A 27,039-nucleotide genomic window follows, 5' to 3' on the forward strand; every position below is an offset into this window, starting at 1 on the left:
TTCCAGCCTGGGCACTCACCTGTCTTCAAGTCTCGTCTCTGCTTGATTGGAAGCTGGGACTTGAGCCCAATTTAGGTCTGCCAGCTGGCTGGTGAGTGCCCCAATCCTCAGGGTACACTGGGCGGGGGCTGTCTGCTGCTCCACTGAGTATAAATAGTGTTCACTGGGCCAGAGACTGACAGTAGAGCCCAGTGGTTCAGGCCCTTAGCTAGGCTGGGGAAGGGTCTGGGTCAAGTGCCTGCAGGTGAGCTAAGTGGGGAATGCCTAGTCTGAGAATCCTGCCAGGGCTCTGAGCAGCTCATTCGCTGTGGGACAGTGCCAGGACTCGGGCAGGTCTGTGCATGCCTACGGAGGTGCCTAAGTCCCTTTGTGAATCTGGGCGAAGGGCTGCAGCTCTTCCTCTGCCCTGGGGCTCTAGCCCCTGGCACATTTCAGTGGGGTAGTCTCAGGGGAGCCCAGCAGCCTGCCTGAGTCCCACTGCTCCAGTAAGAGCAAGGGCCAGAGCTCACAGCCCACTAGCAGCCCTCTGACCGCCATGGTCCTGCACATAGGTGGCTAGGTGAATGGATGAGGAGGCAGGACTCCTGAGTCCCATTCTCAGCTCTGCTATGAGCTCACTGTCACGTCACCAATTCTGTGTCTTCGCTGCCCCAGCTGTAACGGGGCCGGTACTAGCACTCACCCACCTCTGTGACGTGCTTTGAGATCTCTGGAGAAACGGCCCCAGTTGACAGAGTGCTCCTTGCTCTGCCAGTCTGCTCTACCCAAGCATTGCATCTGAGTTCAGGCTCCGAGCCTGTGGCGAGGCAGGTCAGTATCCTCATCCCTGGTCCGCAAAGGAGGAAACTGAGGCATGGAGCAGTCTTGAGCCTAATTTTCTCAGGTGCTGAGCACCCAAAGCTCGAATGGGGGTCAAGGGGAGCTGCCGGGCACTCAGTACCATGGGACAACCAGGCTGCTTCCTTAAGTGCCTCAATGTGGATTTGGGAATCTAGCTTCATGCCCACTTGGGGGGCTCTTGGCCTGTTATGGACCCAAGGTCACATGGGGCACAGAATGCAATTCACCTGACTCCGGATTTGTGACCAGAGCCCTGTGCTGAAATCACTGACCCTGCCCTGTCCTGAGCTCAGCTACAGCTGACAAGGCCAGGAGAGAGAGAGACTAGTTTCCATTAGAGCAAGACCCACCTGGCCACAGCTAAAAGCCCCATCGGAGCAGGATGACATTCCTGGCGTCCTGTTCAGGACCCTTTGTTCTGAGCGGCAGGGCTCAGAGCCCACCAGGTCCCACGCAGGCAGGGAGCCATGTTTCATAATAAAGAGTTTTATTTGGTGCTCCAGGTTGAAACCGTCCTACATGAACATCCTCGAGAGTCCTAGCCCTCGGGAAGCGGTGACAGAGCTCAGACGGTTCTGCTCAGCTGGGTGTGCTGGCTCGCCAGCTTAGCGCACAGGACCCGCCTGGAGAGAGCGCTCCCAGCCAGAGCGAGCCCCTGCAGGCTCTGAGATCAGGATACCCCCCAGCTGAGGTTAGTGCATAATCCCATGGCAAAGGTGGCTGGGCCTCTTCTCCTGGCTATTTCCCATTCTCCAGCCCAGCTGGGAAAGGCTTGCTGATTACATGGGGCTCTGTCCCCGTTCTGTCCATGCCCCAGGGCAGTTTTGCCAGGGATCCCAGCAGGCTGAGGCTGGTTGACTGAGCAGATCTTTGTTCATGGGCTGAGATGTGAATGCCATTCTCCTCTCTGGCTCTCAAGAGCTGAGATGAGACAAAACCAGAACCCCTCTCCCCTCCCCCTGCCCCATTGCCCTGCACTGAATTGCCTGGGGGCGGGGTCAAATAAATAGGACCGGGATTGGAACTGCTCCCTTGTTCGGCAAGCCCAAAGTTTGACCACTGAGGTCTTGCCAGCCTCAACCCCTCCCCCACCCCCATTTTGTTTGACAGAGAGGGGCAAGGCCAGACCCAAGCAGAGAAGGTGTTTGGATAAATGCAGCTTGGATCCCACCTCGCCCCTACCTTGGGCCATGTGATGGGCGAAGGCTCAGGTTCAGCCTGGCTCTGATCACGGTTCCTAAGTCTCTGCCAGTGATCAAAGATCCCATGAGGGGACCAACCAGCGGGGATGACTTAGCCCTGCGGCTGCCCCACTCACGCGTCACATGGGCTCCTTGCGTTAGAGTCCCCTCTGCCACAGGCAGACAGACCAGAGGGGGCGGTTCTGGAAGGGAAAAGATGATTAATGTCAATACAAACAAATCACTATCACTGTTCCCTTCCCCCTACCCAGTGCCCGGGACAGCCTGCCCTGGGGCACGGCTTCCCATCTAGCAGCAGCTCTGTTCTCTGGGGCGAAGGCTGTATCTGGTGTCTGAGCTGGGCCATGCATGGGCGGGGGATCCAATCCCAGGCCATGGAGCAGCACTGCGGGACAGGGTGGGAGAAGAGTGCGGGTTGGGGGGAGCGTAGGGCCCAGCACTTGAGGTGCTGGGGAGGGGGGAAGAGACCCACAGCCCACCTCCTGCTGGGCAGGTGTCATCAGTCCAGCAGCACTTTGGAGGAGCTTGAGACAGAGCAAGGAGCCTGGGCCAAGCTGGGGAGGGGTTGCTGGAAGACCACGGGATAGGGAGGGAGATTGTGCTGGAGCCTGCGCTAGGTTCAGGGCATGCCTGGTGGGAGGCTGTGTTGGAGTCTGGGGGCTGGGTGGGAGGAGATGGGGCTGGCTCCTAGGAAACCCTTGTCTCATGGCCTGATCAAAGGTCACTAGTTCAGCTACATTCCCTTGAATGGGTTCACCTGAGTCTCCACCTGCTCCTTCCACAGACACGTGGCTCCGCCGTGCCTTGTCCAAGGCCCAGCCAGGAGCGTCCTGGCCCAAGCTTGTGCTCTCCCTCCTCCCCGAAGGGATCTCAGTGGAGTCAAATCAGGGAAGCGGCATGGTGGCGGGGATCCCAGCGGTCTCCCTTTTCCTACTGAGATTAGGGTGGCGAGGTGCTCAGTTTTCGACCAGAAAGTCCAGTAGAAAAGGGGACCTGACGGTGTCCAGTCAGAACTACTGACTGGACACCCAAAGTCTGGTTACTGTGGGCGGGGGAGGCGCTGGGTCATCACCTGCACCAGCCCCTACTCAGCCGGGGCCGCCTCCTACCTGTGTCGCAGGTGGCTGAAGCTCCCATTCTGAAGCTTAAGGTCAGGCTTGACAAAGCCCTGGCTGGGATGATTTAGTTGGGGATTGGTCCTGCTTTGAGCAGGGGGCTGGACTAGATGACCTCCTGAGGTCCCTTCCAACCCTGATCTTCTATTCTATTCCGGGCTCTGCAGGCGAGTCCCTCCTGACCCTTGGGGAGGCGGGGGGAAGGTGGGAGGGGAAAAGCAGTGAGCGATGGGAGGGAGGGAGAAAGAGGAGGGAATGGGGGCAGAGGAGGGCAGGGGCAGGGTTTGGGGGGAAGAGGCAGGGCAGGGGAGGTTCTGGCATTCCTGCTGGAGTGTCCATTTTTAAAATATGACCAAGGTGGTAATCTTAACTGGGATGGAGGTAGGTTCACGCAGTTAAGAACATAACATAAGAATGGCCACACTGGGTCAGACCAAAGGTCCATCCAGCCCAGTATCCTGTCTGCCGACAGTGGCCAATGCCAGAGGGAGTGAACCTAACAGGCAATGATCAAGTGATCTCTCTCCTGCCATCCATCTCCACCCTCTGATGAACAGAGGCTAGGGACACGACACAGTTGAAGGGTAGGAATCAGATCATAAAGGGTTTAGAGGATATTGAATTAGAGATTAAAAAATCAATGCTCTTTTCATAGACTCATAGAAACACAGAGCTGGAAGGGACCTCGAGAGATCAGCTAGTCCAGCCCCTCACATCTGAGCCAGGGCCTTTTGGAAACTTACAAGGGACAAATAGGAAATTCCAGGGAATTTTTAACCCAAGAGGCTGTTTCTGCTCCAAGTGGAAAAGGGACAAATCATAGAAATGCTACGATATTGATCTTAGCCAGCCAAAATGACTCAGCCACCAGAACCAGCTGCTTGTCAGCGTGGGTGCTCAGGTGGAGGGAGGACGCGTCAGTCGCCACGGTTGTGTTTATTAGGAAATCATGCCCTGTCGACAGCTGGGGGTTCTGCATTATTCCACACATCAGAAAGACTAGGTTGTCAAGTGCAAAGGTCTGCTACAGCTCGGGCTTGGGCACGGCCTGAATGTAGCTGTCGGAGACCATGATGTGCTGGTCGAGGAACTCCGAGGTCTCCTCTGCAATCTGCCCGGGGATTCGGAAATCGATGCCGGGCGGCTCCCTTTTGGGAGAGGGGTGGGCAAGAACGTTCCTGCTCTCTGTGTTGCAGCCTGTCCCCTGCAGGAACTGCAAGAAGTTCTCCTCAATGGAGCCTTCGCGGCTGGGCAGCCGGAGGTCCTCCTCTGGCGGCTGCTTGAAGAAGCATGTGAGGTGCCTGCTGAGCTCCCCGCGGATCTGCCGGTTGAGGCACCCGTAAAAGAAAGGGTTGGAAGTGAAGCAAAAGTAGCCAATCCAGGTGACTACACTCTCCACCTGCCGGCCAGGGAAGGACTGAGAGCTCAGAGCCGAATAGAGATGGAAGGAGAAATAGGGCATCCAGCAGAAGAGGAACTGCCCTCCAACTGCTAGGAGAATGATAGCAGCCTTCCCACCCCCAAACATCCTCTGAGGGGTAGTCCGAGGGGCACCCGAGCTGGTCACCATGGTGGACCTGCTACTGAGGGATTCTGATCGCTGCCGTGGTGTATCCATCCAGGTGGGGAGTGGGCCATGGTGCATGGCAGCCACCCTGGCCACCTTGAACATGCTACAGTAGACCACTAGGATGATCAGGACAGGCAGGAGGAAGTAGAAGATGGCAAAGAAAACCACAAAGAACTTGCAGTAGGAGCTCTGGCTCCACTGCAGTGAGCAGCTCCGGCCACTGTAGGCTGGGGAGGTGCTGAAACGATCCAGGGAGAGCCAGCCCAGGACAGGGATGACGGACATGACCACTGCCTTGATCCACACCCCCACCAGGACGCAGACCACCAGGCCAACGGTCATCTTGACCTCATAGCGCATGGGGTGCACCACATAGTAGTAGCGCTCCACGTTGATGGCCGAGATGGAGAGGATGCACATGCTGATGAAGCAGACACTCAGGAAGAGGTAGACACGGCACATGGCCTCGCCGAAGATGGTGCTGTTGAAGAAGGCGGAGCTGGACAGCATGGCCAGAGGCATGAGGGTCAGGGCTGCCAAGAGGTCCACCAGACAGAGGTGGAAAACAAAGACAAACTTCCTCAGTGCTGGTGTCTTGATGATGACGGTCATCACGGCCACATTGCCTACAATGGCCGTCAGGTCAATCAAGAGCATGAAGAAGAGCCCAATGGATTCTGAGGCCACGTCCCTGGTCTTGGTGTCTAGGGTGGAATTGGGATGCATGGTGCTCTGGGACATATGGAGCAGTCTTCCAGGCCTGGAGGAATTCCACACCCACTGTGTAGGGAGTGAAGGCTCCATGGAGACTGGTGTCGACGCCCACGGCACCTCCCCTCACAGGTCCATCATCCATCCTATTCTGGGTCCCCTAGAGTAATCAAAGAGAATTAGCCAGTGGAGAGGGAGCAATCCCAGTCCACAGACTCACATTCTGGCTGTCTCCTTCACCAGCTGCCAAGCCCCAGAGGACAAGTCCATGCTCCAAGGGCATTTACACTTCCCGATGCTGCTGGGTTACACTGGCCATCCTGCTGCTCAGCTGCACCGAATTTCGCACCCTTGTCTCTGTCCTGCTGGATTGTGCTTGGGTGAGTGATGCCTTCTGGTCCAGAAAGGCCATGAGATTGCAGATGGGGCTGTGCGCTGGCTAAGGGTCTCCCACCTGTTTTCAGCCCTCCTGGTATCTCATCTTGCTGCTCGCTTTTCCGCAGCAAAGCTTAGCACCTACAAAGAAATGTAATTCCACGTTAATCACTGCATCGGCTAAGCCGAGAGCCAGGGCCAAACCCTGGGCTTGTGCTGACAATGGGAATTTTGCTGAAAGGACGGACACACTGGAGCACATGCGTACACTCAAGCATGTTCGTAAGTGCTTTGCTGAATCAGGGACGCAGATCTGAGTACACACCGAGGACAGTGGTCAGGTTCTGCCCCCCAGGGTCCTATCTGATGCTGCTAATCCATGAAACCACTTTGAGTTTGGGAGGATTCCAGCCCCTCTGCTGCTCCAAGGGCTCCTCCCAGCTTTGGACCCTGGTTTCCAACTCCAGGGGTATCTCCTAAGATCCCAAAATGGATGGGGTAAACCCTTTATCATTATTAGGGAATGGGCGAGATTTTCCCAGGGCGGGTGGGGGGGCATATTGCCCCATGTCTGCCTATTACTGTGGGTTTCCTGCACCCAGGACCAGCTCCAGGTTTTTTGCTGCCCCAAGCAAAAAAAAAAAAACAAAAAAAAACGGGAGTGCCAAGTGCCGCCTCAAAAAACAACAACACAAAACCTGGAGTGCCACCGCTGAAGCAAAGGTGCTGCCCCAAAGGGCCGGAATGCCACCCCTTGAAAAGTGCCGCCCCAAGCCCATGCTTGGAATGCTGGTGCCTATAGCCGGCCCTGTCTGCACCTTCCTCTGAAGCAGCTGGTGCTGGTCACTGTCCCAGAAAGGATCATGGACTAGATGGGCCCTCGGTCTGATCCAGTCTGGTGATCCCCAGGTCCCTACATTTCTTTCACCTCACCAGAGGGGCCTGCTGACTCTGCAACAATGTCATGGGAGTTTCGGGTTCTTTCAGGATTCTCCACCAACCCGTCGCACTGGGAGCCCCAGGGCTGCCTCGGAATAGTGCGTGGCTGTTCCATACCCCAGATCCCAGGAAAGGCAGAGGAAGGTTGAGCTATGCTCACCCACAGAAAGAAACCATCCACAGAGGGCCAGTGGCGTTTCCAGCTCATGGTGGCTGATGCCCCATCAACCTCCTCCGGCCATCCCCACCTCCCTGCTCTCAGCTAGCCCTGAAATTGTCCAAGATTCTCAGCTGGTGTAATCAGCACCACTCCACTGAAGGGCCATAGCTCTATATTGATCACTGGAGCAAAGTGGATTTACACCAGGTCCTAGCCCTGTGGTTCCAGCTCTCACTGGCGGCTGTGCCGGCTGGGTCTGCGCCTGAGCTCGCCAGATCTCGTCCAAGGGGCCTGTATGTTTCAGAGTGCTTGGGATTCCCTGGTGTATGAGCCTTCAGTGTATTGCCGGGGGTCTGTGATGTTGGGGATGTTCAGCGTATTCTAGGGGATCTCCTGTTTCTTAGGCATCCATTATATTTGAGAGGTAGCCTCATTATTGGGGGCGTAGGGTGTTCCATACCCCTTGCCTACCATTCTCAGGGAAGCAGTGAATCTTGGGAGTCCCCCATTATCAGAGGTCTAGCATATTTCATGGGCTTGTGTATGTCAGCAGGTTCCCGTTCCTGGCCATCCCAGCGTTTGGGAGTTTCCTGTCACTCAGAAACTGGCTGGTGTTGTCCTCACACAGGGAGTGGAAGTGTCCCCTGTGGAGCCTCCGCCCAGTTTACAAAGTATACCAGAAAAATAACCTCCCTGAAAGGACAGGAGTTGGGATTGTTCCCCTATCAGATGGTAAACTAGTACCTTACAATCACACAGCACCTTCCATCCCAAGGGAATGCCAAAGTATTTCACAGGCTTTAGCTAGGTAGGAATCACTTTGCTCACAGTTGAAATGCAAACACTTCTGGAGTGGAGCACAGCAGCTGTTTAACATCACACCACAACACTGCCCCGTTGCTGAGCACAGAGAGTGAAGAAGACCATATCCACTTGAAACTACAAGGGGAATTTAGGCCATCCGAATGTAATTACCTAACCTGGAATTTGGCCAGGACATCAGGTTCACATCCTTACTTTTGGGAGAAAGCACGCTAAGATCTTTCATGCTCACAACAGAGATCAGAGCCCATTTTCTGAGAGGTATAAAACCCCACAGGACTCAGGGGATCCGATTCTTCAGTGCCCCATACTTGATACAGTTATTTCTACCAGTGCATCTTGCTGCTAGAGCTTCATAAATGAGCCTCAGTATCACTGAGAATCACAGTGCTGGGCACCTTACACATCTCTGTAATAAGTATGGCTTACTTGCATGCTACCCCTCTGAATATAACAGCAGTTCCTATCAATGGGTCATATGGGATAATCCTGTTATAGCATCAGAGGGGTAGCCGTGTTAGTCTGAATCTGTAAAAAGCAACAGAGGGTCCTGTGGCACCTTTGAGACTAACAGAAGTACTGGGAGCATAAGCTTTCGTGGGTCAGAACCTCACTTCTTCAGATGCAAGTCTTCACTTCACTTGCATCTGAAGAAGTGAGGTTCTGACCCACGAAAGCTTATGCTCCCAGTACTTCTGTTAGTCTCAAAGGTGCCACAGGACCCTCTGTTCCTGTTATAGCAGGCGTTCTCCAAACCCAGCATCAGACTCTGCCTCACTTTCCCCTTAGTGTCAGTCATTCATCAGCTCCCAGTGCTGTCAGGTCACTAGTGACTTAGCCCTCCAGCTAAGCCCACCTCTTCTGGGTTCAACTTCAAGTCCACTGTAAACCCTAAACCCCAGGACTTATTCCCTCCACCTGGGAAGGTGGGCTGGGCCCCAGCTTCACATCTACACAAACTGCTACAGTGGAACAAGCACAACAGTGTAGCCACTCACTTCAGCCATGAGAGGGGCTTGCCAGCTGGAGTAGGAATCCACCTCCCTGAGAGGCGAGAGCGGATGAATTCTTCTGTTGCCCTACTACTGTCTACACTGGGGGTCAGGTCAGCTGACTACATCACTCGGGGGGGGGGGGGATTTTTCCCACCCTGGGTAACTTAGCCAGATCAACTTAACTTTTTAGTGTAGACCAGGCCTTGAAGAGCCACCTCACCCTGTGACACCAGCATCAGGGTATATCTACACTATGGAGGCCAGACTGCCATAATCCCATAGCATAGCCGCAGCCTATGCTGCCGGAAGGGGGATTTCTGTCACTTAGGAACGCCACCTCTCCGAACAAAGTTAGCTATGTCAATGGAGACCCTCTTCCACCGACGGAGCTGCATCTGCACTGGGGCTTTAGTTGGCATAGCTCCCATGCTCAGGGGTGGGTTTTTCACATCCCTGATCAATGTAGTGATGCAATACAACTTGTCAGCATGCACCCAACCTAAAATAGTGCACCAGGCACATGCAGCTTGATGAAATTAGCCAAAATGGAAAAAAAAAAAAACGAACATCAATGCCTGGTCTAAACTTAACACTGATTGACATAGTGACTTTGCTCAGGGGTGTGGAAAACCCTCCAGTCTAGATGTGGCTAGGTCGGCAGGAGAATACTTCCATCCATGTAGCTACCGCCACTTGGAAAGGTGAATTTTCTACAGTGATGGGAAAACTACTTCCGTTGCCGTAGGAACCATCTACACCACGGTGCTACAGTGTCATAGCTATGTCACCGCAGCACCAGTAGTGTAGACATGGGCTAAGCCTCAAGCTTAGAAGGGAACTTATTGCCACCAGCTGTGGAAACGCATGTGACTCCAAAGGGTCTGGGGAGAGCCAGTTGAAGGAACTTTGATGGAATCATATTCCCTGGGAAAATGCACTTCCATTGAAATTGAAACACTCTGTGAAATCTGGTCAATTTTGCTGCAATTTTATTGGGTAGGGGGAGTTGCAGCAATGTTGCAATGTTCCATTTTGACATTTTTAGAACAAAACATTTCAATATTTTGTTTTTAAATAACTTTTCATTTTCGCTGATTTTGGTTGGTACGATATTCTAACATCACACAAAGTTGAAAAAAAAAATCGAAGCACAAGGGACTGGAAATGAATTTCTTTTCAGAATTTTCCTGAGTGGAGAATTTCAAAATGTTCAGTTTTCACTCGGATTCAGAATGAAGCCAGATTTTGAAATCTCAAAATCCTTTGCAGCACAGAACTCCCATTCTCCACACAGATCTAGTTCTGGGTGCTCAGATGGCAGCTTCAGCAGAGCTATGTATCCTGAATCTAATGGTGTGGGAGAGCTCAGACATACCAGATCCTCAGCTGGTGATCATTGGCTTTGCTCCATAGACTCCAATGGAACTAAGGCTGAAGATCTGGCCCTAAATTTGATTCCTAAACACGGAATTGCTCTGATGGAAAACTCCCCAACAGGTGAAGTAGTGGTTAATGGATCTGCTGAAAGCAGCACCTGGGGAGGAGGGCACCTACAGGGAAAGAACAGACAGGGCAACATTTCAGCAAACAACAACAACATTTGCAGCCGTCTGAATAGTTAGATATTGACCACTGATGGAATTCAGTAGAGTAACTCCTCGCTTAACGCTGTAGTTATGTTCCTGAAAAATGCTACTTTAAGTGAAGCAATGTTAAGCGAATCCAATTTCCCTATAAGAACTAATGTAAATGGGGGGGTTAGGTTCCAGGGAATTTTTTTTCACCAGACAAAAGACATTATATACGTATCCTGTATAAGTTTTAAATAATTTTAAACAAACAATTTAATACTGTATCACCAATGATGATTGTGAAGCTTGGTTGAGGCAGGGGCAGGGTCGGGGCATGGGGGCTTGCCCTGCTCCGCTCACCCAGTGCTCTTGCCGGGGAGTGGGGTTGGGGCGCTGGGGCTTGTCCCACTCCGCCCACCTGGCATTCCAGACAGGGAGCAGGGTTGGGGCATGGGGGCTGGCCCTCTTCCGCCCGCCTGGCACTCCTGCCGGGGAGTGGGGACAGGGGCTTGCCCACTCCCAGGCTGGAACACCGGGCGGGTGGAACGGGGCAAGCCCCCGCACCCTGACACCGCTCCCTGGCAGGAGCGCTGGGCGGGCGGAGCAGGGTGAGCCAAACTACCTTATAACAGAACATTTCACAACTTTAAATGAGTATGTTCTGTAATAGATCAGCAGCCTAATAACGAAACAATGTTAACCAGGACGACTTTAAGTGAGGAGTTACTGTAATACAGCTGTTACCGGCTCAGAAATCTGCTGATCAGTCAAGCATCCCTAAATGGGGAAACAGCAACGCACTGCCTGGCTTGCACCGTAGGATTGACTTGGAAAAAAGGATGGTTGGATACTGTACAATTAATGTTATTGCCGATTAAAAATGTCAGGCCTAACTCTCAGTAACATAAGTCTTCCCAGTACTACACTGGCAGTGGGAAAGGATCTGAAATTGGGAGTAATTTATTCTTACTGCAATGTAAAGGGGCTAGAGCATAAATGAGAAGTAGGGCACAGCACCCGCTAACAGTAGGCTGAAGAATTGGGGTCAGCCCTGACTCAGAGGGAAGAGCGCCCCCATTGATTCACCCACAGTACTTCTAGCAGCAACACAACACCTAGCACCATACTGTGGCATTGGGGTCAGCACGGACTCCACTCATAATGCTGCTTACCGTCCATTGCCCCCAAGGGCCATGCTGGAGCAGTGGAGTTAGCCCCCTACTGAATGACTCACCTAGCCCAGCCGTGTTTAGTTCACAACAGTAAATGGGATCTCAGCACAAATGGGCCTTTGCAGTTTCCTACTGGGGCTGCAGGCACCCAGTGCTGGCATTTGCAGGGTCTAGCTGGCACAAAGCAGGGAGTAAGGGGAAGTACATGCAATCCAGATCAAAAAGACTGCGAGGCAGCTCTACCTTTGTGTGATTCACGCTGGGAGCTTCTCCCCCAGTCCATGTAGCCACCCACAACAACGGAGGACGTCCACCAGCCCTCAGGAGCCCGTCCCCCCCCCAGAGGAGCAGCATGGTAGTAAATGGGCGACTCTGTCACCAAGCACCTTTCCTAGCAGATGAAACCTGTTCAAATTCAGCAAATCTCTCCCCCGCCTGACCCACCCGACACTGGTGCATGTTCCTGAGGCATAGCGCTGTGGGACAGGCAAGGCAAAGGCACTGGGATAATAACACTGGGGAATGCTCAGCCCTAGCCGGAGCAGGTGCAACTACAGCGAACTCACTGGAGTCACACCCACAGGCACTGTGGCTGTAGCGGTACTGATTGGGATCAGAGGTCTATCAGTTCTTGTGCTTCAGGGTGCCAGCTGATTGCCAGTTGGGGGTCAGGAAGAACCCCCTTCTGGGGGAATGGTATTACAACATTATCCTTCATCTGCAGCATCTGGTGTTGGGCACCATGAGATGCAGGGTACAGGGCGAGATGGCTGGCTGGTGTGTTCTGTGTTCTCTTTCCCCTGCCCACCCCCAGCTCCCTCCACTCTCACTGCTCCGATCTTGGTCCCGATCAGCCCCTGAACACAGGATGCTTTACTCGCCCAGGCCCCTAGGCAGGCTGCTCTCTACCCAGCGGATGCCCACCGTGATGCTATGCCCAGTTCGCATGAGCCAACCTGATCAATCCAAGGGTGACCCTCCTTCCCTGTTCCTGCCCAGGCTGCCCCCACAGCCTCCCACTGGACCCTTCACTTCTGTCCACGCACCCTTCCCCTTGCAGGGGCAGGATTCTTACCCTGTGCTTTCCACCTGCGCAGCGAGCCCCAGCATCCTGCCAGCAGGCCCCGGCCAGGGGCGGAAGGGAAGAGAGCCAGGCTAGGCGAGCAGAGTGAAATCCAGCCTGGCCCTGCTCATTCCTTCGCCCTGGTGCTGCTGAACTGGCTTCCAGCGTGACCCTCTGAAGGGCTGCCTCCGCCCAGCTCAGGTCCTCGCCCCTCCATTAAAATGGATCCTGGAGTCCCTGGTGGCCAGAGCTCGGGTGCCCAGCTCCGGTTCCGCTCCAGCTCCTTGAGGTTTCAGTCAGGAGACTCGACTTGGCTCTGTGCGTTTCTCCCATCGACCGAGACACTCCAGATACCTGGGGATGCAGAGAGAAATGCTGCAGCCTAGCCGGACCCAGCCCTCTCCTGTCCCCAATCCAGGCATCAGCTCCTACCTTTCCCTGTGCAGCTTGCCAGAGTACTGGGGACCTCTCAGCTGATGCTCCTCTACTGGAGATGATGCACAGAGCCACTGCAGTGAAGGGTGAGAGGCAGCCGGCAGCTTGGAGATCATCAAGATTTCTGGGTCCTAAAGGCCTCCTTATTTGCAGTTTGATATACCTGGTCCTGCCCCTGTCCACGGCTCACACCAGGGATAAGGAGTGCAGGTCAAGGCCTTGCCTGCAAAGCATCCAGCCTCCTTCTAATGCCAGGCCAGCCCCACAGCGTTCCCAAGAGAGTCAGAACCATTGCCTTTAACAGCTTCCTCCAGGCTGCGTCCGGCTTCTGCCAGCAGTGCCTGCACCAGGAACAGCATGTCCTAGCACTGGGCTGGGGGCAGAGCATGAAACACACCCCCACTGATGGCCCAGTGTGCCCAGTGCTCTCTAATGCCATTGCAGAGGTGGGGCGTGCCCAGGTGACGGAGGACAGCACTTCCAGGAGCAGATACCCCTACTACCATGTTGGGCAATGGAACATGCCCAGACCATGAAGGTCAGAAACTCCAGCAGCACAGCTGACTCCTCTGAACCCAAACCACACACGAACGATTTAAAAATGGCAATAGCATGATCCAATGGGTAGGGCACAGGCCTGGGAGTCAGGACTCCTGGGTTCTAGTCCTGGCTGGGCCACATATACCCTGCAAGTTGCGTTCCCCACTCACTCTCTCTCTGTGCCTCAGTTTCCTCCTGTGTAACAAAGGAGCAATGATACTTGCCCTCCTTCATAAAGCTGATTGCTAGAGAAGACAGGTGTATTGTTACCTCTCCTGTGTAAGGGACGGGACCACAGGTGAGGTGCCATGGGGATTACACAGCCCTGGTGGCCCAGCCCAGGGGCAGACACAGTGTAGCTGGGGTAGGTGAAGCTTTAGTGGGTGAGAGAGGCATTTCCATCGGGAATCTGTATGTCGTGTAGGGACAGCCTGGAAGAAGGCACAAAGCCCAGGGGGTGAAGGACACAAGGGAATCAGAAGAGAAGGGTTGGGGCTGAAACGATGAGCAGCGTCAGGGTCAGGAGCAACCTCCAGGAGAGGGGGAAGATGGGTAGTGACCCCCCAAGGAGCGGGGGATGGGGGCAGCAGAAAGGGCCCTGTCTGGAATGGAGTGGAGGAGGCAGAGAGGGGAGTGGGGAAGGCCAGTGAGGTGCAGCAGGATTGAGTTGAGAATGGGAGTGGTCTGATGTCTCAGCAGCAGCATTGGGGAGTGAGGGAGGAGTCTGGGACTGGGGGCTAGATGGTGACAGGGAAAGGGGGAGAGTGTTTGGGGGCAAGGCACTGTGTATGAGTCTAACCCTTGAGGGCCAAGGGCCCTGGTTTCCAGCCAGGGAACACCCAGCTTGGGCAGCAACTGTGGGCTAGTGGACTAAGCATGGGGCTGGGGACTAGGACTCCTGGGTTATTGTTTGTAGTAGCCTCACAGCCATGCCATGCCTAGGGGCTCCAGCTGAGATCAGGGCCCCAGCGTGCCAGGCACTGCCCAGACACACAGAGTCGGAGACAGTCTTACTTTGAAGAGCCCACAAGCTGACAAGGAGGGAGAAAGGAATTAGCCCCGTGTTACAGAAGGGGAATTAAGCCTGGGGAGTGGAAGGCCTAGGTTCTGAAAGGGATTTTAGGTAGCACAGCACCTAACTCCTTGACACCCTGCTGCTCAGGGGAACCACAGCCTCACATCCGACACATGGGGAGAGTCAAGTGGCTCGGAAAGGCATTTGCAGAAGCCAGCCAGCCATGGTGAAATGCTGACGGGGTGGGACTTAAAGCCTCTATTCGCATAGGGACTTAGTGCCTAACTCCCCTTGGTCTGGGCCTTAGGTACCCTAGTGACAGGGTGGTGCCTACCTCGCTCAGGCTTCCCAGCCCTGACCCCTCTCCTGGTCCTGAACTCTCTCTTCTAACCGTGGCCCAAAGTCTCCTGGGGAACCTGTGGTAGAGGCAGGAATTGAACCGAGCTCTCCCGAGTCCCAGGCTGCTGGATTAATGATGGGACCATCCGACCTCTGCTTCCCAGCTCAGCTACTGCCTCTCTGGGCACCCTGTGCAGGTCATGTCCCCTCCCCTTGCCTCAGTTTCCCCTAGGAATTAAAGATGAATCTGCAATTAAAGATTATGTCATGCGCTGAAACCTCCAGGCATACGTCCAACCAAAACTGGCAACCTTCTCTGTAGCATGGAGCCGACAATGCACAGGATTAGCAGCAGCTCTGGGAAAGGCACATGGAAATGGAGAAAGGATGCAGATTAAACCATTCAGAGAATAAACTCTCTGGTTCCTCCAACCTCTCCCAGGGCACCCTGGCAGCTGGGCAGGGGCACCCAGCACAGGTGTGTCTCCTCCTGCCCGGAGCTGCAGCTGGCAGCTGGTCCTGAAGGGCAAAGTATCTGGTCCGGCTTAGCTTCCTTCATGGCACTAGCATGACTTTTTTTAGCATCTACTTCTCCCCTCGAAACTGTAGGCTGCTTCGTGGCATCTCCCCCAACACAGCCAGTAACATGACCCCAGCAAGCAGACTGGTCATCATTTCAGCCTGGCCTTTTATTCATTTTAATAGGTTTGGGGGCTTATGCTGCTGCTTTTCATCTGTTCCCTCTTTGCTACTGCACGAGGCTAGCACCAGTGAGACTACAGCTGTGAGCTCCCTCATAGCAGGGCCCTGGCAGGACCAGCCAGGACCTCAGGGCTGTGATCTTCCTCCCAGCAGTGTCCTCAGCTCTGCCAGTGCTCAACCATGTCCCTTGCAGCACTGGCCCTGACTAGCTGGCTAGGCCACTAGCAGCCACGGTCAGAACAAGAGAGAAGGCCGAGCATGGCAAATCCTTTGTAGCTGCCTGCGTTGGCTGCACGGGCTCCTCGGCTGCTGAGTAGCAGCTTGGAGAAGGTAATGCATATTCAGGCTGCAGCCACCGCTGGTCACGTGCACCTATTGCTAGGTTACAAGAACCCAAAAATAAATCCTTCCAAACTAGATTAGAAACAGAGGGACCTCAAATGACCTGTGTTCCCAGCACCGTAGTAGGGGAGCGAGTGCTGCTAGCAGCAGGGATATTAATGAGTGGCAGAGGGGGAGACACGGGGAAGATCCCTGATGGGAAAGGAGGGCTCGTCCTTCCCAGCCCTCCCTGGACAAAACAAGGGGGCTGCTCCCCCCTAGGCAGCTGCTGACCTTCAGCCCCAAGTCTTCATGCACAGCTGAGGATGCTGGGCTGCTTTGATCAGGGCTGGCCACCTGGGGTACAAAGGACCAGCGCTAACCGGGCTCACAACTGGGAAACCATCTTCGGCTGCAAATCAGTCACGGACCCTTCTACAGACCATCTGCCTGCCCCCCTCCAGACGGAGAGACCCAGGCAACCCCATACCTAGCCCACCCAGCACAGCATGGCCCTGCAGGATTCCAGCCAGTTACCCGTACCGCCAGGAACAGCTGCATACCGACCTGAATGCACTTGATGTGTCAGTGGACCAGATCCCCAGCTGGTGTAAATCGGCATAACTCCATTGGCATCAGTGGGCCAAAACACCCACTGATGTAAATAGCTGCATTGGAGTCAGTGGGCCAGACTCCCCTCTGGTGCCAATCCCCGTGTCTGCACTGGGTCAGCCCTGCTACTCTGATGTGCATGGCTGAGGGTCTGACAGGCAAATAACACAAGGTCATGGACGCAGGCCACTTCGCTGCTAGGATAAGGTGTGAGGACGTGGTAATTGTGCTGTTCTGACCTGGGTCACTGGCCAGACCCAGCACCAGTAAATCCGGGAAGTCAGTCTGCATGGTGCTTTAACCAAGTTAGCCGAACTTTTTTAAACATGGGTTCAGGCTATGACTGAATTAATAGGGGGCTTGAATCCCTCCTCACTCACCCCGGTGCGAATCAAGAGTCACCCCACTGGGCTTGATTCCCCCCCTCACTGACACTGGTGTGAATCAAGAGTCACTCCACTGGGCCTGGTTCCTCCTCACTCACGCCGGAGTGAATCAGGAGTCACTAAGTGAAGCCAGAAGCAGGTCGATACAGAACAGTATATGCTGCACCAGAAATACCTAGGGTATATGGGTTACTGTATAAATGAGTAATGCAGGAACCTGAATTTGGGAGTACAAGCCGTGGAACGAAGAACATCTCCTGAATCCATTCCAGAACGGAGATGAACCTAGGCAGCGATCCATCCATCCGGCTGGCTCGAGTCACTGCACCCTCTCAGAGTGATCTTCTACCTCGACCTGGAGAGCCCCCCTAGACCAGACACTGTGGCGAGTGAGACGGCTCCACGACTCTCCATGATGCTGGGACACCGACTGTTGTTGGCAGAGATACCAGTAACACTGATTGAGGAGCATCTTTGTAAGGGCCTGATAGTTTGATAAAGCCCTGGGACACTGTGATATTGCGCCTTGCTATGTTTGCTTCAAGCAAGACTCTCTTGCTTCCATTTGGGTGTGGAGATCATTAGTGACTGAGCCATAGCTAGGGACAAGAGGTTCCTTTAACCACAAGCCACTAGTGCCCCCTGATAAGCAGCCAGGGACAGTGGGGCAGTGAGATGTCAGACTCTATCTGTGCACAACAAGAAACAATGCTCAGGCAGTGTCTGTGCCCAACAAGGCCTGGAGAGTTGGTGTAACCAATCTAGGCACCTGGTGGATGTCATGGAGGCAGGAATGCTGCAGACAGTTGAGTAAACCGAAGCAGCTGAAAGAACCAGGCCAGGCTTTGGAGCGGCTCTTCCCAGAGGGGCTCGGCCTGGGAGGCTGTTGTGGCCTGAGTTGGCAAAAGTGCAGTGGAGTCCACTGTGGGTGTCGGAGCTTTGCAATGAGCAGAGATGTCCATCTGATGGCCCAGGACCTCCGCTGGTGGGTCGGGCCCACAAATGTTATGGACGCCCTAGCGATCCCCAAGCTACTGGGAGGGCAGAGAGGACAATGCAAACCCAGAGAGACGCTGCAATGCAGGCATCCTTTCCTAGCTCAACTCACCCACAGAGCAACGTCAATAAATAGCAACGTCAAGAGCCACCCAGCATAGATGAGGAGGAGGCAGCTGCTCTCGAGGATGAGCTATGTCCTTAAATGGCCGCGTCTCACCCAAGTGCCGCAGGCTGACACAGGAGGCGTCAGACGGCATCTCAACCTAAGGGAGCAAGGGCTTGGATGAGAACGCACCTGGCTGACAACGAAGGGTGGAACAGACCCAGGCAGGATGCAATCCTTCAGGAGACCCAGGGGCTTACGTACTCAGGGCCAGCTCCTCAGCTGGTGTAAATCAGCTTAACTCTATTGATATTGATGGCTCCATCTTCATTTATATCAGCGTGATTCTGGCCCTGGCCCATACTGCCCCCTCCTGGCCAAGCAGGCACTGCCAGCATTCCTTGCCTCTGTTTTCTTCCCCAAGATGGGTCTTCTTGGCTCTCCCCACACTGGTCAGGGTTGGGCATGTGGCTCAGCTGTCCAGCTAAGGCACCAACAAACTCCACACCTTCTGAGGGTCACCTACCCAGAGTCCCAGCAAACAAAAAGGTTCTTCTGCCCTTTGGGGGTAGCTCTTCAGCCCACCCTCTGAGCCCTGTTCTCACCCCCTTTCTGGGCTCTCTTTGAGAGGCTTTTTCTGCTCTAGTATGGAGCACCAGGCTGGTTCCTCTGGAGTGCCTGGCCTCCTGCAGATCCTGGCTGAGAGCCTTCCACAGGAGCGAGCAGCCACCCAGCCATTCCATACCCCACACTGATGTCTCCTCTCCCTTTTATACAGCCCAGGTGACCATGCAGCTAGTTCCTGACCCCCTTAGTCCCACCCCATCAGGCTGGGAAGCAGAAGTGTCATTTCAGAACAATTCAGGGAGGCGGGAAGTTGTGTCAGTGCATAGAATATGCTATGGGATTACATTAGCACAATCAATTTCAAATACCTAAAGAATAAGAAGACATAGGTAACAGCATGGATTTATCAAGAACAAATCATGTCAAACCAACCTGATAGCTTTCTTTGATGGGTAACAAGCCTTGTGGATGGGGGGGAAGTGGTAGATGTGGTATATCTTGACTTTAGTTAGGCTTTTGGTACTATCTTGCATGACCTTCTCATAAACAAACTAGGGAAATACAACCTAGATGGAGCTAATATAAGGTGGGTGCATAGTTGGCTGTAAAACCATTCCCAGAGAGTAGTTATCAGTAGTTCACAGTCAAGCTGGAAGGGCATATCAAGTAGTGTCCCGCAGGGATCCGGTTCTGTTCAATATCTTCATTAATTATTTAGATAATGGCACAGAACGAACACTTATAAAGTTTGTGGATGATACCAAGCTGGGAGGGGTTGTAACTGCTTTGGAAGTTAGGATTAAAATTCTAAATGATCTGGACAAACTGGAGAAATGGTCTGAAGTAAATAGGATGAAATTCAATAAGGACAAATGCAAAGTACTCCACTTAGCAAAGAACAATGAGTTGCTCACAAACTAAATATGAATCAGGAACACTGCTGCAAAAAAAGCAAACATCATTCTGGGATGTATTAGCAGGAGTGTTGTAAGCAAGACACGAGAAGTAATTCTTCCACTCTACTCCGCGCTGATTAGGCTTCAACTGGAGTATTGTGTCCAGTTCTGGGCATCACATTTCAGGAAAGATGTGGACAAATTGGAGGAAGTCAAGAGAAGAGCAACAAAAATGATTAAAGTCTAGAAACATGATCTATGAGGGAAGATTGAAAAAATTGGGTTTGTTTAGTCTGGAGAAGAGAAGACTGAGAGGGGACATGATAACAGTTTTCAAGTACATAAGAGGTTGTTACAAGGAGGAGGGAGAAGAATTATTCTTCTTAACCTATGAGGATAGGACAAGAAGTGATGGGCTTAAATTGCAGCAAGGGTGGCTTAGGTTAGACATTAGGAAAAACTTCCTAACTGTCAGGGTGGTTAAGCACTGGAACAAATTGCCCAGGGAGGTTGTGGAATCTCCATCATTGGAGATTACGAGCAGGTTAGACAAACGCTTGTCAGGGATGGTCTAGATAATACTTAGTCCTGCCATGAGTGCAGGGGGCTGGACTAGATGACCTTGTGACACTCTGCACCCCATATTCCCCATAGTCATATGATTATGATATGGCTATAATATAATTATGATGCAGCTTGTACAAAACATATCATGTGAGGTGTCAATGGAAAAGTTATGGTTTGCTGAATATGATTATCATGTGTGTATGCATTTGTGAAAGTCAAGACAATAACACAGTTCAAAAAAGAACTAGATAAATTCATGGAGGATAGGTCCATCAATGGCTATTTGCCTGGATGGGCAGGGATGGCATCCCTAGCCTCTGTTTGCCAGAAGCTGGGAATGAGCGTCAGGGGATGGATCACTTGATGATTACTTGTTCTGTTCATTCCCTCTGGGGCACCTGGCATTGGCCATTGTTGGAAGACAGGCTAGATGGACCTTTGGTCTGACCTAGTATGTCTGTTCTTATGTTCTTATCATTTTTGTATCTGGAGTTATAAATATTGACTACACATCTATATTTCAAATGTGTTTGCTCCTGGGTAACACCCACAAAGTAGTTTACATCCAGTCTAGCCAGCACATTGTGAGGGGGCTACCCAAGGTAATGGATCATCAGCAAAAACAATGGGCCACGGGAAAAGTTGAGCCTCACCTGATAAGCTTTCCTGTGGACACTTCAGCCAAAATATAGGTAATGGCTGCTATGACTCATCCAAGCATGCAAGGACATGTGACTAAGTCATGTGATATTTGGACTCCATTTTGGTGCCTGTACTTTTCCACAAACTGTGCTGGGGGCTTTGTTTGGGACAATGAAGTTTCTTCCACATGGAAGAAGCTATAAAAAGGGGAAATGACATCATCGCTGGACCTCAATCCCTCTATAACACAACACCTGAAAATACCGGAGGACCAAAGACTGAACTGGGGAAGGGCAGGACAGAAGAATTCCTGTCTGTATATGCAAAAGTTGCAACCTGCTTGTAGCTAACAGGGTGAGACACTGCTTTGTGATTCAAATCCTATCTAATTTATAAAGCTTGGATTGAATGTTTGGTTTATTTCTTAGGTAATCTGCTTATATATGTACGCTCACTACTTATAATCACTTTAAAATTTTCAGTAGTTAATAAATCTGCTTTATATTTTTACCTAAAACAGTGTGTTTTGCTTGAAGTGCTTGGAGGAATCTGCTCAGGAACAAAAACTGCTGCATTGTCCTCTCCACATGGAGGGAGGGATGGACTGGGTAATAAACCCAGTGGTCAGGCTTTTGATCAGGACAAGATGGTACAGCTCTGGGGTCCTACGCTAGGGAGAAGCCTTCATGTAACTGCAGCTGGGTGTGTCCCTGCCTGTGGGAATGTCTGTGGGCGAGCAGGATGGAGAGCAGTCTGCAGCTTGTCACAGCAGCACAGTTAGGGCTTGTCTTCACTACCCGCCGGATTGGCGGGTTGCAATCGATCTATTGGGGATTGACTTATCGCGTCTAGTGAAGACGTGATAAAATCGATCCCCGATGGCTCTGCTGTCGATTCCGGAAATCCACCGCGGCAAGAGGCGGAAGCAGAGTCGATGGCAGCTCGGCAGCTCGGCAGCGGTCGACTCGCCGCCGTCCTCACAGCCAGGTAAGTCGACCTAAAATACGCAGCTTCAGATACGCTAGTCATGTAGCTGAAGTTGCGTATCTTAGGTCGACCTCCCCCCTCCCCCGGTACCGTAGACCTAGCCTGAGAGAGGGAGCCCAGGTCGCTTTGCCAGAGGACTCAGTGGTACCCCAGTTTCAGGTTGCACCCTAGGGAAACCTGTCACAGACCTCTAGAGGTCCCTTCCAGTCCTAAGATTCTATGATTATATCTTGCAAGTCTGAGGGGTGGAGGGAGAGTGGAAGACATAATGGAGTGTACAGACCTATGAAACATTGGCAGGGAGCAAACCAAGGTCCGGGTGGGAGAGACTCTTCCCCTTGCCCCATAGCAAATGAGGCCCCTGTTTGGAAGCATCTATTTAATTATGGCACAGAGGGGGCTGACCCATTTCCCTTTAAAGGGGCTGGTCACCCTGCACCAGTCCTCCCACCCTGCAGCCATCCTATCCCCAAGGCAGGTGCTACATCATCTCCCTATTATTTCCTCTGCTGAGCCCAGACAGGCTGCTTTCCTCTCGGCCAACCCTCTGGCCCCTCTCTCAGCTGGGCACTTTCTGTGCTGGAGAGCTGGTTGGGCATACCTTCTCTGTGCTGGAGAGCTGGAACCTCTCCACCACCTCTTTCAGCATCTTTCTTCCTCCCTGCCCCTGTTCTCCTCTTTGCCTGGGAGGGCATATGGCCTGGCTTCCCCCACAGCAGCTAGCTTCACCTCACAACCTCGCTGCACTGTCTGGTACCATCAGCTCCAGCCTGTGCAGGGCCCTCTCTTACGCAGCCTGGTCTCCTCTAGGTCTCTTTTTAGCTGCTGTTTGTTTCTGAGTGCCTCCTGCAACTCCCTTTTGTACCTGTCCCTCACAGCAACTAGACTCGTAATGGCCACGGTCTCCAATACCACGGAGGCTTGGCCACTGCACTGGGAGCTGGTACTGCCAAGGCTGCAGAGCCTGTCGTTTCTATTCCCCCCTTGTTCGACCCTTGCCCAGCACAGCCCAGGGAACTCCTTCCATAGGCCAGCGACCCTGGCTCGCTGATCAGTAAAGCTGTTTCTCTCAACCTCCACCTGCCTCAGATGGCTTTCCAGATGCAGGCCCGGTCCACATGCCAGACCTGTCAGCATAGCTAAGTCACCACCCCTGAGTGATGCAGTTACACTGACCGAGCTCCTGGTATAGACAGCACTATGTGGGCAGGAGGGCTTCTCCCATCGACAGAACTACTGCTTCTTGGGGAGGTGGAGAACCCATGCTGAGTGGAGAAGCTATCCCATCGGCATTGGTAGCATCTTCACTAAGAGCTGCAGCGGTGTAGCTACATCAGTGCATGTGCAAACAAGCCCTCAGCCTCTGCAGCTAGAACTCGGCCAGCTTCCTGTTCCTGGGGCCCTGCCTGTCCCCAGGCTAACATCCTTGCCCCCCGAGTCAAGTTCTTGGTGGGACAGAGCCTTCTAATATGCCCAGTCTTCCCAGATCCGCAGCATCCGCCCCCAGGGACTTGCCCTCTCTCAAGGGGCAGAACCTCCTTATGTGCCCCAATTTTCTGCACTTGAAGCACCCAAAGCTATTGCCAGAGGATGTTGTGAAGGCCAACACTATAACGGGGTTCAAGAAAGAACTAGATAAGTTCATGGAGGATAGATCTATCAATGGCTACTAGCCAGGATGGACAGGGATGGTGTCCCTAGCCTCTGTTTGCCAGAATCAGGGAATGGGCGACAGGGGATGGATCACTTGGCGATTACCTGTTCTGGTCATTCCCTCTGGGGCACCTGGCATTGGCCACTGTCGGAAGACAGGATACATCCACAGCTTGATGGGTCATTCAGTCCTTTGTTTAGAGCTTCAGTTTGTAGAAAGGTTTCAGTGGTAGCCGTGTTAGTCTGTATCAGCAAAAAAAAATGAGGAGTTCTTGTGGCACCTTAGAGACTAACAAATTTATTTGGGCATAAGCTTTCGTGAACAAGATCAATTGGAGGAGTGGTGTTAATATAAATGGAGAACGATTATCTTATCTCAGATTTGTGGACGACATCGTACTAATTGCCGAAAGCACCAACCAACTGCAGAGCATGCTACGAAGACTCGACAAGAAAAGCAGTCAGGTCAGTCTGAAAATGAACCATTGCAAAACGAAATACATGCGATCAGACGTCTTACAAAAAGCCTGAATAATGGTAACAGGAGAAGAAATTGAAGAAGTGGAACAGTACATATATTTGGGCCAAGAAGTTAATATGCGCCAAGACATGAACGGAGAACTCTCGCGAAGGATTCGGGCAGGATGGTGTGCGTTTAATTCCATCAAGGACGTCCTCAAAGGAAAAATCAACAAGACCACATGTACAAATATCTTCAATTCAACAGTGCTGCCAGCCATGCTGTATGACAGTGAAACGTGGGCACTGACGAAGAGAGAACAGCGGCTGTCGGTAGCTGAAAGGGCAATGAAACGAGCTATGTTGGGAATTTCCCTTCTGGATCATATTCCAAATGAAATGATTAGAGAACGCAGCAGTGTGAAAGATATTGTCGTGGAAAGCAGATATAATAAGATACGATGGGCGGGCCACATAGCATGGTTCACAGACAATAGGTGGACTGCAATCATTACTGAGTGGTACCCGCGAGAAAAGAAAAGACCACCTGGTCGGCCTTCAAGAAGATTGGAAGATGACATCGTTAAACATTTTGGATGAACATGGAGAAGAAAGGCAAGAATGGGAGAAGAATGGCAGACGTGATGTGATCGGTGCAGTCTTAACGACAGCTGAAGACTGATTGATCCAGGTGATAAGCTTTTGTGGGCTAGAACCCACTTCATCAGATGTATGAAGTGAAAAATACAGGAGCAGGTATAAATACATGAAAGGATGGGGGTTGCTTTACCAAGTGTTAGGTCAGTCTAACAAGATAAATCAAGTAACAGCAGGATACCAAGGGAGGAAAAATAACTTCTGAAGTGGTAAGAGAATGGCCCATTACCGACAGTTAACAAGAAGGTGTGAGTAACAGTAGGGAGAAATTAGTATTGGGGAAATTAAGTTTAGGTTTTGTGATGACCCAACCACTCCCAGTCTTTATTCAGGCCTAATCTGATGGTATCCAGGTTGCAAATTAATTCCAGTTCTGCAGCTTCACGTTGGAGTCTGGTTTTGAAGTTTTTTTGTTGAAGAATTGACACTTTGAGGTCTGTTATTGAGTGACCAGAGAGACTGAAGTGTTCTCCTACTGGTTTTTGAATGTTATGATTCCTGATGTCAGATTTGTGTCATTTATTCTTTTGCGTAGAGACTGTCCAGTTTGGCCAATGTACATGGCAGAGGAGCATTGCTGGCACATGATGGCATATATCACATTGGTAGATGTGCAGGTGAACGAGCCTCAGATGGTGTGGCTGATGTGGTTAGGTCCTATGATGGTATCCCTTGAATAGATATGTGGACAGAGTTAGCACCGGGGTTTGCAGCAGGGTTTAGTTCCTGGGTTGGTGTTTTTGTTGTGTGGTGTGTAGTTGCTGGTGAGTATTCGCTTCAGGTTGGGGGGCTGTCTGTAAGCGAGGACTGGCCTGTCCCCAAGGTCTGTGAGAGTGACGGATCGTCCTTCAGGATAGGTTGTAGATCCTTGATGATGCGCTGGAGAGGTTTTAGTTGGCGGCTGTAGGTGACGGCTAGTGGCGTTCTGTTACTTTCTTTGTTGGGCCTGTCTTGTAGTAGGTGACTTCTCGGTACACTTCCGGCTCTGTCAATCTGTTTCTTCACTTCACCAGATGGGTATTGCAGTTTTAAGAATGCTTGATAGAGATTCTGTAGGAGTTTGTCTCTGTCTGAGGGATCGGAGCAAATGCGGTTGTATCTTAGAGCTTGGCTGTAGACAATGGATCATGATGTGGTCTGGATGAAAGCTGGAGGCATGTAGGTAAGTATAGAGGTCACTAGGTTTCCAGTATAGGGTGGTGTTTATGTGACCATCACTTATTAGCACAGTAGTGTCTAGGAAGTGGACCTCTTGTGTGGACTGGTCCAGGGTGAGGTTGATGGTAGGGTGGAAATCGTTGAAATCTTGGTGGAATTCCTCAAGGGCCTCCTTTCCATGGGTCCAGATGATGAAGATGTCATCAATGTAGCGCAAGTAGAGTAGGGGTGTAAGGGGACGAGAGCTGAGGAAGCGATGTTCTAAGTCAGCCATAAAAATGTTGGCATACTATGGGGCCATGTGGGTACCCATAGCAGGCCCGCTGACTTGAAGGTATAAATTGTCCCCAAATCTGAAATAGTTGTGGGTGAGGACAAAGTCACAAAGTTCAGCCACCAGGTGTGCCGTGATGGTATCGGGGGTGCTATTCCTGATGGCTTGTAGTCCATCTTTGTGTGGAACATTGGTGTAGAGGGCTTCTACATCCATAATGGCCAGGATGGTGTTTTCTGGAAGATCACCAAAGGATTGTCGTTTCCTCAGGAAGTCAGTAGTGTCTCGAAGATAGCTGGGAGTGCTGAGTGCTGGTAGTGTAGGGCTTGAGGAGAGAGTCTACATAGCCAGATAAACCTCTATCAGGGTGCCAATGCCTGAGATGATGGGGCATCCAGGATTCCCAGGTTTATGGATTTTGGGTAGCAGGTAGAATACCCCTGGTTGGGGCTCTAAGGGTGTGTCAGTGTAGATTTGTTCCTGTGCTTCTTTAGGGAGTTTCTTGAGCAGATGGTGTAGTTTCTTTTGTAAAAAGTGACAAAGAGTCCTGTGGCACCTTACAGACTAACAAACGTATTGGAGCATAAGCTTTTGTGAGTGAATATGTTGTACTTAAAGTACTGCACAGGATCTTTTCAGGGGGAATAAGACAAAACGCCACATTTATTAGTAATACATGTATTCATTAACACTGTATCATATGCATATAATATATATTACACTTACACTCACACACACACACAAACCCACTCCGTCTTGTTGTTACCAATTAGTTGCTCCCCTTAACTTCACTGGCCAGGTGAGTTAGATGGGGGAGGGGGTGGAGCCGGGCTTCTGCCGATCCGGATCGATGCTCCCATGTTGACAAGACGAGACACGGGGTCCTCTGCAAGACACCTCACTTTTATAGCAGCTTTCCTCTTATGCAAATTTATACCAGATTTAAACTCTGTGTCTGTGTCCATTGGTCCTTTGTGCTGCTTTCTTTTGAGTGTTGTCCCAATGCTGCAAAGAGGGTGTTTCCAAAAGAAGGTGCTCGCTTCTAACCCCCGAGGCCGTCGGTATGTCTGCTTGTCTTTAATGAGCCCACTTGACACGTTTTATTGTCCTTGGGTCTGGCTTCCAGCTCCTCTCCAACAGTTGAGGGTGTCTGGAGGTGCTGCCTTCCATGCCTTGCTCATTCACACCTCAT

General features: G+C 52.0%; 1 protein-coding gene across 4 annotated transcripts; it reads right to left on the reverse strand.

Moving 5' to 3' along the window:
* Positions 1–3,865: 3,865 nt before the first annotated feature.
* On the reverse strand, positions 3,866–16,646 carry GPR61 (G protein-coupled receptor 61). 4 transcript variants are annotated; one of them, XM_034767789.1, is made up of 4 exons: positions 16,455–16,646; positions 12,548–12,889; positions 10,105–10,279; positions 3,866–5,954 (listed from the first exon to the last, which is right to left on the reverse strand). In XM_034767789.1, the coding sequence occupies exon 4, from the start codon at positions 5,529–5,531 to the stop codon at positions 4,182–4,184; it is 1,350 nt and encodes a 449-aa protein (XP_034623680.1). In that variant the 5' UTR covers positions 5,532–5,954; positions 10,105–10,279; positions 12,548–12,889; positions 16,455–16,646; the 3' UTR covers positions 3,866–4,181. The 4 variants fall into 4 exon arrangements, with proteins under 4 accessions (XP_034623680.1, XP_034623679.1, XP_034623682.1 ...); XM_034767788.1 differs by lacking the exon at positions 16,455–16,646 and adding an exon at positions 12,968–13,499; XM_034767791.1 differs by lacking the exons at positions 10,105–10,279; positions 16,455–16,646 and adding an exon at positions 12,968–13,499.
* Between the last annotated feature and the right edge of the window lie 10,393 nt (positions 16,647–27,039).

The sequence above is a fragment of the Trachemys scripta genome, chromosome 4, assembly GCF_013100865.1.
Source record: "Trachemys scripta elegans isolate TJP31775 chromosome 4, CAS_Tse_1.0, whole genome shotgun sequence".
Taxonomy (NCBI): Eukaryota; Metazoa; Chordata; order Testudines; family Emydidae; genus Trachemys; species Trachemys scripta.